At 51.1% G+C, this 13,101-nt stretch overlaps 2 protein-coding genes across 13 annotated transcripts in view; one reads left to right on the top strand and one right to left on the bottom strand.

Annotated features, from left to right (window-relative positions):
- LOC133348745 (acyl-CoA dehydrogenase family member 11-like) overlaps positions 1–12,054 on the bottom strand; it is a 36,034-nt gene extending 23,980 nt beyond the window's left edge. The window contains exons 1-4 of one of the 6 annotated variants that reach the window (XM_061561694.1): positions 11,967–12,054; positions 2,129–2,470; positions 1,207–1,439; positions 152–251 (exon numbers count right to left, since the gene is read on the bottom strand). In XM_061561694.1, coding sequence (XP_061417678.1) covers positions 152–251; positions 1,207–1,439; positions 2,129–2,434 — 639 coding nt within the window. In that variant the 5' untranslated portion in view covers positions 2,435–2,470; positions 11,967–12,054. Of the gene's footprint in view, positions 1–151; positions 252–1,206; positions 1,440–2,128; positions 2,471–6,969; positions 7,075–7,103; positions 7,259–7,803; positions 7,833–8,949; positions 9,133–11,922 lie in introns of those variants that run through there. The other 5 variants (XM_061561690.1, XM_061561691.1, XM_061561692.1 and 2 more) reach the window with 5 other exon arrangements.
- Positions 12,055–12,419: 365 nt separating this feature from the next.
- THOC5 (THO complex subunit 5) overlaps positions 12,420–13,101 on the top strand; it is a 33,635-nt gene continuing 32,953 nt past the window's right edge. For 2 of the 7 annotated variants that reach the window (XM_061561686.1, XM_061561688.1), the window contains exon 1: positions 12,423–12,635. In XM_061561686.1, the coding sequence (XP_061417670.1) occupies positions 12,453–12,635 (183 nt within the window). In that variant the 5' untranslated portion in view covers positions 12,423–12,452. Of the gene's footprint in view, positions 12,636–13,101 lie in introns of all 7 variants that reach the window. The other 5 variants (XM_061561683.1, XM_061561682.1, XM_061561684.1 and 2 more) reach the window with 5 other exon arrangements.

The raw sequence follows: 13,101 nt of genomic DNA, 5'->3' as shown, positions 1-13,101 counted from the left end.
TGTGCTGGCGCTGCTGGGTGGATCGTAGCAATGCAAGAATGCGAGGGATGGCGATGACCTGGGGAACCCTTCATCCATCCAGCAGTGAATAGAGCATGACAAGACGATGATGACCAGTGACGATGACAAAGCTCTTCTGATCCGAACTCACCTCGATGACTTTGGCGGCACCGTCCGTCATGGCGAGCGGGCACGTGTAGAGGCCAGCGGACGGCGAAAAGAGGTAGAGCTTGGCCAGCTGGTGCACGCGGCTGGCATGACGAGGTGCGGGGGGGGGGGGGGCGTGGGACACGCAGACAAACCGCGTGAGAGCCCCGCGGGGTGTCGGTGCCAATGGCAACGCTTCTGCCTCCAGAAAAAAGCGCCAGGGTTCGATTCCCGACCTCGGCCGCCTTTATGTGTGCAGTTTGTCCTCCCACCCCCTGTTCAGCATGAGTGTTGTCCTCTGCGTTCTCCACTTTTCTCCAATAGCTAAAACAACACGCAAAGTCATTGGCACTAGCCAAACACCCCAGTGCTGAAAATTTACCTGCAAATTACTCAATTGGGACCAAAGCACCGACACAAACAGAGCAATACAGCCATTGTTGTTTATCTGCACCAGGCTCTGTTTGTCTATCACAGCCACTTTGCTACGCGTCTCATGCGTCATATTCTTAGTAGATGTGCCGCCCCCTTCTTGCCAATCCACTGCTGGATGAGCAGCTTCCACATCGTGCGGGGAGCACAGAAGTACGGTAATAATGTGAACTCTGCTGCACTGCCCTCTGCTGCCCACACTGAAGCCCTGCCGCCACATGGCACCTCGTGTGCACGGTAGTCACTCATCAAACCCTGTTCTAGCTTCCGACTCGATCCGGCATGTTCACGCATCGGGCTATGTTAGCACTGCATTTGGCTCCATTCGTTTCTGCAGAAGTCTCGCCACGCACTCTCTTACCTCTCCCCAGTCTGGCTGCTTTGTGTGCATAGCAGCAGCTACTGCAGAGGCAGATGTAGAAACTTCCCATTGTGGGGTGGTGAGGGCTAGGGGTGGTCAGTCCCATGATTTCGAGCCCACATTAACAATAATACAAAGGAATTAAAATAATTTTCCCCGGTAAATATCAATAAATAAAACAATTCTGGTCTCAAGTCGTGTATGGGGAGCATCGAGCCTGACACCCCCCCCCACCACCCCACCAGCGTCGGCTGCTGGGTGGCTACCTCCAGGCGCCGTGCTTGCGCTTGTAGGCGTGCGCCACGATGCCCTCGCAGGCCGCGATGTCGTGAAGCCGGCGCCATGCGGGGCACGTGACGATGTCGTCGACGCGTCGCCCCCACGCGTCGAACGTGCGCAGCGTGGGCGGCGACCGCTCGCACTCGCGCCCCAGTGCCTCCAGCTCGGACACGACGCGGCTGCCGAAAGCGTCCAGGTCGGTGCCGACATCGTGCAGGACCTGCGGCGACGACGCCGGCAGTGGAGAAACGGCGGAGAGATAACGGAGAGAGCAACGGAGACCAAGAATCACGTGGCTTAGTTTCTCACCGAGTATTTTCTGATTCATAATTGATGATCGGGTGAGGCCACGGAATTATCTAACCAAATCTGTGTTGTTAAGACCCTCCACCACCCAAATACAATCACACCGTCACGTGTGCAAGCGTCTAACAGCATGACAATTGTTATTGTTCAGCTCACAGGGAATTTGATGAGCAATCCACCAGACCCGAATTTAGCAATTGGACACACGGCGTTTCATTTCAAATTCCTTAAAACATCATCAGGACAACTCTATTCCAGCTCATTGAATCTTAGGAACAACCAATCAGATTCAAACTGCACATTTTCTATGTTGCTGGTCGACTGGACTGGGTTGAGTGTGGCACATGTCTAGTAGTACACTAAACGTGGTGTACAAGGGACTGCCGAAATATTTTCATCTCAGGGCTCCCCGCGATTTGTTCGTGCCACAAAAATCAGGCGGTCACAAAAATCCAGTTCCCGCAGAAGCTCTCGGCACGGGGAGCAAAACGTCGGCACATCGTACCAAACGACACACGGTGCGACCCGAAGGCACATCAGAGAGCCAGGCAATGCTGGTCGGCGAGCGAGGTCAAACCGAGCGGGATCACGCGGACGCCTCACCGATGGGGGCAGGTTCCGCTTGAGGTAGGCGCGGAGGAGCGCGTCGTCCCTGTAAGGGTTGTGCAGCTGCGGCCGCTCTTGAAAGAACGTGCCGATGGCGGCGCGGGAGAAGGGTGGAGGAGGCGGCGATGGTGCCATCTCCGGCTGGGAGAGGTTCCGCTCAGCGCTGGCTAGAGCCTCATCCGCAACAGCGGCAGGCCTAGTAGCCTCGCGGCCGTGCAGGCCCATGCACGGTACGGCGCGGGCGTGAGTCGCCGTCCCAAGGCGACGCAGGAGGGGAAAGCTCACGCTCAAGCACTGCTGCATCCCCGCCGGCGCTCGGAGGCTGTGTCGGAGAGGAGGCTGCAGAATGGGGAACGGGGTGGACAGGGTGTTCGGCATTTCAACTGGGATGTTTATAGGATTGTACACACTGCATGCGTATGAACACGTGTCGAGTTATGTCCATCCACCCATGCTTTCAGACAATGTACATCTTAACGTCGGCTTTCGCGACCATACTCTTATATAAGAGCACAACTTTATCTGTGATGAAGCTGCACTTTCCATCGTTTTCATGCAGGGGGCGCTACAAACCTACGCGCCCCCTGCATGAACGACGGAGGCGCAGAGACAGACGTTCAATTACGGTTGGAATCGATCTGCAGACGGCGGTCTTCTCGCACGGCCAGCAGCTCTATGTCGCCTTATCTCGATCCCGCAATCCCAAACAAGTCCGCATCGAACCGAACCCCCAGCAAGGCTATCTACTTAGCGACGAGAGAAAATTCACACTAAATGTCCTTTTCAATTAAGTCTTCCAGATGTAAAATGACATAAGCTATTAATGAACAAATACAATTATCTAATTCAAAACATAATACAATTCAAAGATGTTTCATTTTAAAACTTCAAAACGGAGCATCGGGTGCTTGCGTGAATGCGTTGTTCGTGTGCAAAATTTTCGTGACTTTCCTGACCGAAGGCCGTAAATGGTTGTGAGGGGCACCACAGGCACCCCCCTGGTACAGCAGAGGTGTGGGGAATTCCAACAGGACCTACTTCTCTGCTTTGTTGACCTGGTCAAGGCCTATGATACCATCAGTAGGCCTGGGCTCTTGGTTTTTATTAATGCTTTCGGAGTCCCTGACTCTCCGCTCACAATCATTAAGGACCTTCATGATGGTCAGCAGGTCCGGGTAAAATTATGCGGCCAGGAGTCAGAGCAATCCCCTGTTCACCTTGGGGTGGAACAGGGTTGTCCTCTGGCTCCCAGATTATTAAACATCCATTTCGATCACGTACTTCGTGAAACCTTCGATGGCTGTTCCAGAGGAATTTACATCTGGTACAGATACAATGGGAGGCTGATCGATGCCCGGTGCGATCAAAGGTTGGCTCCCTATTGGTCTACCATATTATGTATGCTGATGATCTGGTGATTGCTGCTCACTCAAGAGGAGCTGGAGGCGCTGCTGCTGAACCTGGAGCATGTCACTAAGACGTGGGGTCTAACCATGAGCCTCACCAAAACTAAACACCTGCCTGGGTATTTTGTACAACACACTGCACCCTCACAACTTCCAATTGGTGATGGGGCAGCAGAGGTCTCATTCCGAATCAGTCGAGCGGCATTATCTTTTCATCGGCTGCGTGATGCTGTGCAAAAGCTACCTAGTCTGTCGCTCCACACCAAGCATCAGGTCTTCTCGACCACGGTCATGCCCTTCCTTCTCTATGCTTGTGAAACGTGGACCCCCATAATGGAACATCTTCGCCGGTTATAAACATTTAGGATGGCCTGCGTACGAGCCATCCTGGGTTTAACCAGGCTGGATTGTGTGAGGATTTCACAAGTCCTTGAAAAGATTTGGTGAGCTACTCCAGCAAGCAAGGCTGCGTTGGCTGGATCATGTAGCCCGCATGCCCAGCCACCGCATGCCTGACCAGCTTTTGTTCGGCCGGATAGACGGGGCTAAATGGGCGCAGCACAGGCTAGCATTAACGGAGGGCAGAGGCGCGACACTCACAATAACGAGCGGAGCGCTGGGTGGATTAAACACAGAAAGTTGGTACAGTAGGGGGCACAGGTGGTGCATCGACCAATCATCTTGGTCAGTCAACCTGTAGTGACATCGGGGATATCACTGTATGGTGCTGGCCCGAGAGGGCCGTGGCGCGCGATGCACTGTCATCGCGTACACTCCATAGGTGGGTGTAGTACCAGCCCAAGCGGGGCTTGGTGTGCGCTGGGATAGTGCGGGCACCACGCATAGTGTGTAGTGCGGGCTCCCACAAGGGGGAGTGGGAGAGCGTCAGCCCAGGGGCAGGGTTGCCCCGGGCCATGGCACTCTGGTTGACCCCGTAGACACGTGATCCGGAGTGTCCACAGAGAGGCCCCTAGGTGGGGGGGCTAGGGGGCGATCACGTGTCCGGGGAGAGCTCTCGAGAGGGATCGAGAGAGAGCTGGAACGCTCTAGAAAGTGGGCGGGGCCGAGGGCGGAGCAGCCCCAACCCAGGGGGATATAAGGTGGGTCCCCGAGAGGGACCGGGGTCGCTTCATTCTACAAGCTGAAGCTCTACATCCTACAAGCTGGAAGCTCTACAGGCATCAACACGTGGTCGGGGGACCCGAGTGAGGGTCAGACTCTTCGTAGCTGTAACTCCTCCATGTAGGGTAGTTAGCTGGGTAGTAACTAATCAGCACGTGTTGTTCACTTGACAAGCATTTATACTGATTGGTGGAGTCGGGTTGTGGTGGGTTAACGCCATTCATATGAACGCGACCTAACCCAAAATAACTTTTAGTTATCTTCTTACACCAGGTTCAACATAAAAAAAAACTTATTTTAGCTAATACTTAAAAAGCAATCCCCGTATACTGTGCAGTGCCCCGCGACTTATTACTATTATTACTACTACCCGAGGGATGGGTCACCGCGCCCTCCACAACCACCAATCGCACGCAGCGTCACACGTGCGGGTCAAAGTACAACAGCAGCTCTCTCCCATCCGCCCTCTCTCCCCACCACTCTCATTGCCTCGCCCCCTCCCTGCAAGCCCCACTCCCAGTCTCTCTTTCCACCACTAACTCCCTCGCTTTCTCTTCGTCTCTCCACAGCTCTCACTGCCATGACAAGGTGGAATGTGTGAGATTTGTTTCAAGAGGAGTTTCCCAAAGTCCCCCTGTACAGCTTACGCAGGGCTGTTGAGGCAAGTGTTGTTAGCGAGCGCCTATTAAAGCCGTAATTACTGGGGATACCGTCTTTGTCTCCCCAGTAATGACGTGTATGCACCAGACATGGACGAGGCCCAAGGCCGGCTCAAAGATTCGCTGCCACCGTTATTGGCCGTGCCGTTATTGATCGTGAACGGGATTCGAACCTGGGTTTTGGGCCTCGTCGGGCAGTGCACTAAACCACTGCGCCACCGCTCCCCATGCAACGCCGCACAACCCCCGCACGTGTCCCAGCAGCAGCCGCCGCACGTGCTCCCCTCGTCCACAACGGAGCCGCCTCTCATCAGACACCCGCTCATCTTCAGCACGCCGTCGTCGTCGTCATCAATGTCACCCTCACCCCACGACGAGTCGCTGCGAGGGAATTACAAATGCAAAGAAGGCCCTCCGACAAGCAAGACACAAGGCTTCATAGCCCTTGAGCTACACCCATTTCAAACCTTTAAAACAGTCTGCGTCAGCAGCAGACCATGCTTTCCCACCTGCTGATGGACGCTTGTGTTGCGCCCGAAACGTCTTGATCTATTTTATTTTATACCTACGTTTACTTTACGGAAAGAACCAAAGAGTATGGATCCCTGCAGTCACGAAAGCTTCACATCCAAGATGAGACACAAGGCTGTCGGGGCAAGTGCAATTCATAGCCAACACCAACCCTGGCCGCCTTTGTCTCTCTTAGCGCCGATGTTTATGCTGTACGTACACTACCGGGTACTCCATTAATCTAAGGCTCAGTAGACCTAGGGGAGAGAACACCCAGGGAGAGGTAAAAGGTGGAGCCCGCAACAACCGACTTAGCTTAAGCCAGTTCTGGTTGATTCGGCGCTCCACGGAGCCCCTCTGAAGTGTAATTTGGTCTACTCTTCCACGCTGGCCAAGCGTGTGGAAAGAAGTGTGAGAGGACCCACACTTTACCCCACCACAGACGCCACCTGCCCATCGACGGCGGTGAGCCAATTCGTATTGTTGCGTTTCGTTGTTGGCATCTCTCTTTGCTCAATGTCCGCCTGCGCTAACGCTCACGGCGGAACTCTCCACTACAGCAGCGCCTCCTCCACTTTAACATCTAAAACTGAACTATTTTGTCATTTTACCAGGTAGGGCCCACTCAGCTACGCAACTATTTTTGCAGAAGCGACATTGTCATCACAAATTATAGCTTCAACGAAGTGGCTCGTGTTGATATTAAATAACAGCAGACAAACGCGTGATGTTTATTCTAAATACGGAGGGGAAACAACTGGAAGACCCGGAGAAAAATCCAAGGGACCACGGAGAGAGAGACACGCAAACTCCAAATATACAGCAGTAGTCGTCAAGGTTGAGATCGAATCCACGACCTCCTGCATACCAGGCGAGGTAGTTAACATCTCCGAGCCACCGTGATGATGAGAGAGACACGCAAACTCCAAATACACAGCAGCAGGCGTCAGGGGTCGGGATCGAACCCACGACCTCCTGTATACCGAGCCCCAAGACGGCACCACAGATTGAAAACTTGTTTCTTGAGAAGTGTTTTTGTGTTTGGGTCGTTGCCCCCCCCCCCACTGCCCCCGGCACCTCCGATCAGCACAGCTGGCTACGTACGGTGCGAAATAAGTTCAACGTACAGTACTGTACTTACACAGCCACCTCCGTCTGTAACGAGGCCATCATCATCACCATCCAGCTGCTGCACATTGACAACAGCAGCAGCAGCAAACAGCATCCACTCACTCACTCCACACCGACCGAGACACCGGAAGGCCCCAAGCGCACCTATTCCAGAATCAGCATTTATCCTGGAGGAATCCGATGAGCTAAGAAGCTCTTTCTCGCAGGTGCCCGCGGACCCCGGCTGCGTTCTCGCAGTGCGTAAAGTTGATCCTCGTGCGCGGTCACGAACCGCGGTGTTGTTGCTGTTGCTGCTGCTGTTGCTGCGTGGGCGGCAAGCGAGGGGGGAGCTAAGAAAGTCGCCAGGCGGAGTGTCAATGCCGCGCCCGGGGATCGAATCGGCCTATGTGATTGCACGTCCAGTGTGAGGACCCTCATGGTAGAGGAAGGGCTGGGTGGTGTGACGAGGATGCTCACCCAGTCGCGCACTCACTCACCCACTAACTTCTCCACTTACCCACCCACTCACCCACCCGCTCAACCACTCACACTCACTCACCCACTGACTTCTCCACTCAACCACTCACTCACCCACCCGCTCACCCACTCGCACTCACCCACCCGCTCACCCACTCACTCACCCACTCACACTCACCCACCCACGCGCCCACCCACGCACTCACTCACCCACTAACTTCCCCACTCACCCACCCACTCACACTCACTCACCCACCCACGCGCCCACCCACGCACTCACGCACTCACTCACCCACTAACTTCCTCACTCACCCACACACTCACCCACTCACACACCTGCCCACCCACTCACTCACGCGCTCACTCACTCATTCACCCACCCACTCACCCGCTCGCCTGCTCGCTCACCCGCGCACTCACTCACTCACCCGCTCGCCCACCCACACACTCGCCCACCCACACACTCGCCCACTCACGCGCCCGCGCACTCACCCGCTCACACACTCACTCACTCACACACTCACACACCCACTCACACACCCACTCACACACACACTCACACACCCACTCACACACTCACTCACATACTCACACACCCACATACTCACACACCCACTCACACACTCACTCACACTCACACACCCACTCACACACACACTCACACACCCACTCACACACTCACTCACACACTCACACACCCACTCACACACACACTCACACACCCACTCACACACTCACTCACATACTCACACACCCACATACTCACACACCCACACACACACTCACACACTCACACACCCACTCACACACACCCACACACCCACTCACACACCCACTCACACACACACTCACACACCCACTCACACACTCACTCACATACGCACACACCCACACACCCACACACCCACACACACACTCACACACTCACACACCCACTCACACACACACTCACACACCCACTCACACACCCACTCACACACACACTCACACACTCACTCACTCACACACCCACTCACACACCCACTCACCCACACACTCACACACCCACTCACACACTCACTCACATACTCACACACCCACATACTCACACACCCACTCACACACTCACTCACACTCACACACTCACACACCCACTCACACACACACTCACACACCCACTCACACACTCACTCACACACTCACACACCCACACACCCACTCACACACACACTCACACACCCACTCACACACTCACTCACATACTCACACACCCACATACTCACACACCCACACTCACACACTCACACACCCACTCACACACACACTCACACACCCACTCACACACTCACTCACATACTCACACACCCACTCACACACACTCACTCACATACTCACACACCCACTCACACACCCACTCACACACCCACTCACTCACATACTCACACACCCACTCACACACCCACACACTCACACACACACTCACACACCCACTCACACACTCCCTCACACACTCACACACACGCACACATCCGCTCACTTGAACTTGAACACTCACCCGCTCGCCTGCTCGCTCACTTGCTCCGAACGTGACCCTTCACACTGTCTCCGCAGTCAATGTTTACACCCACGAGGCGATTACGCGACTCGATTCACGGTATCGATTACTATAATCGTCATCACGTGTGACGCGTAGCGGCCTCGGTAAAGTCACGTAGATAGGTTCAAGGGGCAGTCCATAAATGACGTCACGCACCTAGGGGGGGGAGGGGGTCAGACATTTGTGACGATGTGTGACGAGGGATGGGGTTTGAGAAATGTGACATCACATCAAAATGCGCAACTTTAAATAAACTTAAATAAATAGAATTGTTATAACAACACTAATTTTGATACATTTTCATTATTAACTATTTTATTATTAAATTTACTAAGGTCACCTTTTATTTATTCCATGAAGGAGCATTTTGCTTCTCCATGGGGGAATGGAGAAGCATAAATGTTGTAAATTTTTTGAATGATTGTTATTAAACATTTTGATTCTAATGATTCTACCAGGGCTTTTTATTTTGTGGAATGAATGTGATTGTTATAATTGCACTCTCCATTTTTCTTTGTTCTACTACAAAGTTTCAAGTATTTTTTTAAATAATTATAATTACTTTTAATATTTTATAATTATAAGAGAATTTCAATATTCTGAACATCTGCAGTTTTAGTTAGACGTTGAATATTTTCAAGTACATTTTTTGCTAAATTTCAGCTTTCCAACGCCTCCTTTTTAATACATGTTTTCTCCTACAACATCAGTGTAGCGCCACATTAAATACGCACTACAATGACAATAGGTTAAGGCGATTTGAAGCATGTTTTATTTGTGGGGGGGCAGAGCTTTGTGACGTCATATTTAAGGGGGTCTGACTTTTTGTGACGCCGTATGATGAAGGGGGGGTCAAAAATCGGCCAAAATCGCGTGACGTCATTTATGGACGCCCCCCAAAGAAAAATTACAACAAAAAACTACGTTTCGATCGTGTTGCGATCGAAACTAAATCGTATTGCGATCGAAACGTCGTAGTTTTTTTTGTTATTTTTACTTGAACCTATCTACGAAAGCTTTAAGTCAAGGGCTCTGTGTACCAACAGAAATAGAATCGGTACCTGACGAATACCCGCAAGGGTGAGTTTAAGGACACTGTGTAACACGATTTCTTATGCCTCAAAAGTGTAGTAAATGGCTATTATTACTCTTTGGTTCTTTCGGTAAAGTCACGTAGGTGAAAATAAAAATAAAGAATAAAATGGAAATAACTAAATTAAATCACGTTTCGGAAGCAACAAAGTTTTTTGTTGCTGTGGCTGTCTCCTACCTGATGACGGAAACTTGTGTTGCTTCCGAAACGTCGTGATTTAATAAAGTTATTTCTATTTTTTGTTCACCTACGTGACTTTACCGAAAGAACCAAAGAGTATGGATCTTTGCAGTCACAACACTTCAAATCTAGAATGTCGATCATAGAGTCGCCGCCGTTACTGTCGCAAAGCGACGCGCGCCAGAGGCCACTGAAGTGGAACTCCGTGCCAGAGGAGGAGAGAAAATTCAACATCGATTCCACAACAATCAACTAATAGGGGTTCCCCCCTTTTTCTGGCAACAAAACTGACACCTTTTGCAAGGAGTCATGTTTACATTAACCACAATACTCGCAGTCAAAATGCAACAAAAACCAACACTCTGATAAGGAGGCCTCATGAGCCATCGTGGGCGTCTCGCGGTCGAATCGATTCGCTAATCGCGGCTGATGGGATGTGTCAAAACTAATAGTATTATTTGTATGTGAAAGAATACACACTGAGATTGTTTTGCCGATATGAATTTCTACATTAGAGACACCTTGTTGAGCGGTGATGTGTGGCAGCCAGGTCGCTTCTGAAAAATAAGTTAATGCCTCAGTGGGCTTTATCTAGAAAGATAAAAGATAGTTTAGTTGTATTTGTAGATATATTTTAAGTAGTTTGTTTACCTTTGCTTTGCACTTCTATCGTGTGTATTGTTTACTGTTGTTACGTTCTGACCCGCCCCTACTGGACATCTGTGAAGAAGAGCTTCATAGCTCATCGGATTCCTCCGGGAAAAATAAAGATTCTCATTCTGATATGAGAAGGAGGCGTTTGTTTATGTTCTGCTTGCGTCTTGTGATTGTTCAACGTTGACGAGTCATTTTATTGAGGGACTGCGTGCTATCTTGCTGTCGTCTGGGACCTGTTGTTGCTGCCTTGCCCAAGATTGATATAAACTACGAGTTTAAACTACTAGTTTATAAAGCCTGTCCTCGCCAGGCAAAAGTTATGAGGAAACCATCATTAACCTGATAGGATTTTTTTTTACAATTTTGTCTACAATCAGACACGAACAAGTACTCCAAAAAGTTGGTATATTTCCGAAAGTTGTTGACAACTTGATTCAACTTATATTTAAAGACATACACATCGGAAACCACTCAATTAAAAAATCCCGTTAATATTTTTATTAGAAAGAACAACAATGAATTAATGTAATACTCTGTGAGGGGAAGCTCAGCTATCTTTTACCGTTTTTAAATTATTCAGATTTTAACATCACAAAATGCGGATTTTTTGTTCAAAACCTCTTGAATCCGACATATCTCAAAAACAATAAATGATAGAACCATGGTTCTCGCTTTAATTTTATTTTCTGTTTAAAGCTCTATCATATTTTGAACGATTTCTGAATGACACCAGGCACAAACATGTGGATGGGGCCCATAACATTTGGGGTCTTAAAATGAAAAATCGTGGATTTTCAGATTGTTCCTTTTTGTGTCCTAAAAGCTACTTATGTACCAGCTTTCTCCATAATAGTTTGTTTGGGTTAGATCGCGTAAATGTCTAAATGTGTCGTTACTACCCGCCACCACCCGACACAGGAAGTGCCGTAGAGGTTTTTGAGACACAGATTAATGACTTTTATTTAGTGACTTCGCTTTTTCTCTATTTTGCACTTTAGTACCGTTTTATGCGCATTGTTTGCTGTTTGTAAGGTTGCCGACCCACCCGTACTGGACATCTGCCCAAACAAAGCGCTTCAAAGCTCTTCGGATTCCTCCTCCCGCAGTCGAAGTAAAGATTCCCATTCCGAGCTCCGACGAGGACTCGATAGTGAATCGAAGGAGTCGCCAGGTTATTAAAGGGGGAGGCGGGATCGAAATCGCGAATCGATGACTGTTGAATCGATTCCCGCTATTCACGTGCAAGTGAACCCGTAATTACATTAATTCGATTTTTTCTGGCCGTTTGTTTATTTGACCCGCGCGCGCCAATCGGTGCACCCCAGACGACATTTCCACTCGAATCGATTACCGATTCCTCACTTTTCACTACCAGCAATCGATTCTGTAGACGGTTAGGCCGCGGTTTTTACAGCCCCGCATCAAATCGAAATCTAGAATCGACTTTAAATTGAAACGCGCCGGGCAACGTGGGCGAGAATCGGGGGTGGAGGATTCGATGAGCCGATTACGAAAGGAATCGGATCGCGCGATGTCGGACAAGAAGCGCAAGGGAAAGGCTCCTCGGGGAGGCGGCGGCGGCGGCGTCGGCGACTCCGCGGCGAGCGGCGGCGTCGCTGTCGGCGCCGACCGAGACCTGAAGAAGCCGCGGGTCGAGGCCGAGCAGGTCCCTCCCTCCAGCTCGCTCCGCTCGGACACACGCGTGGTGCTGGTGGTGGGATGCGCGATGGCGACTCGCACGGCGTGGTGTAGTGGTGGTGGTGGTTAGTGGTGGTGGTGGATAGTGGTGGTGGTGGTTAGTGGTGGTGGTGGTTAGTGGTGGTGGTGGTTAGTGGTGGTGGTGGTTAGTGGTGGTGGTGGTTAGTGGTGGTGGTGGTGGTTAGTGGTGGTGGTGGTTAGTAGTGGTGGTGGTGGTGGTTAGTGGTGGTGTGGTGGTTAGTGGTGGTGGTGGTTAGTGGTGGTGGTGGTTAGCGGTTGAGGTGGTGGTTAGTGGTGGTGGTTAGTGGTGGTGGTGGTTAGTGGTGGTGGTGGTGGTTAGTGGTGGTGGTGGTTAGTGGTGGTGGTGGTTAGTGGTTGTGGTGGTGGTTAGTGGTGGTGGTGGTTAGTGGTGGTGGTGGTGGTTAGTGGTGGTGGTTAGTGGTGGTGGTTAGTGGTGGTGGTGGTTAGTGGTGGTGGTGGTG

Source organism: Lethenteron reissneri, chromosome 28, assembly GCF_015708825.2.
Source record: "Lethenteron reissneri isolate LAM-NWPU_2019-01 chromosome 28, ASM1570882v1, whole genome shotgun sequence".
NCBI classification, from domain to species: Eukaryota; Metazoa; Chordata; class Hyperoartia; order Petromyzontiformes; family Petromyzontidae; genus Lethenteron; species Lethenteron reissneri.
The sequence above is the reverse complement of the archived record's forward strand: the minus strand, read 5'-3'. Positions and strand labels throughout refer to the sequence as shown.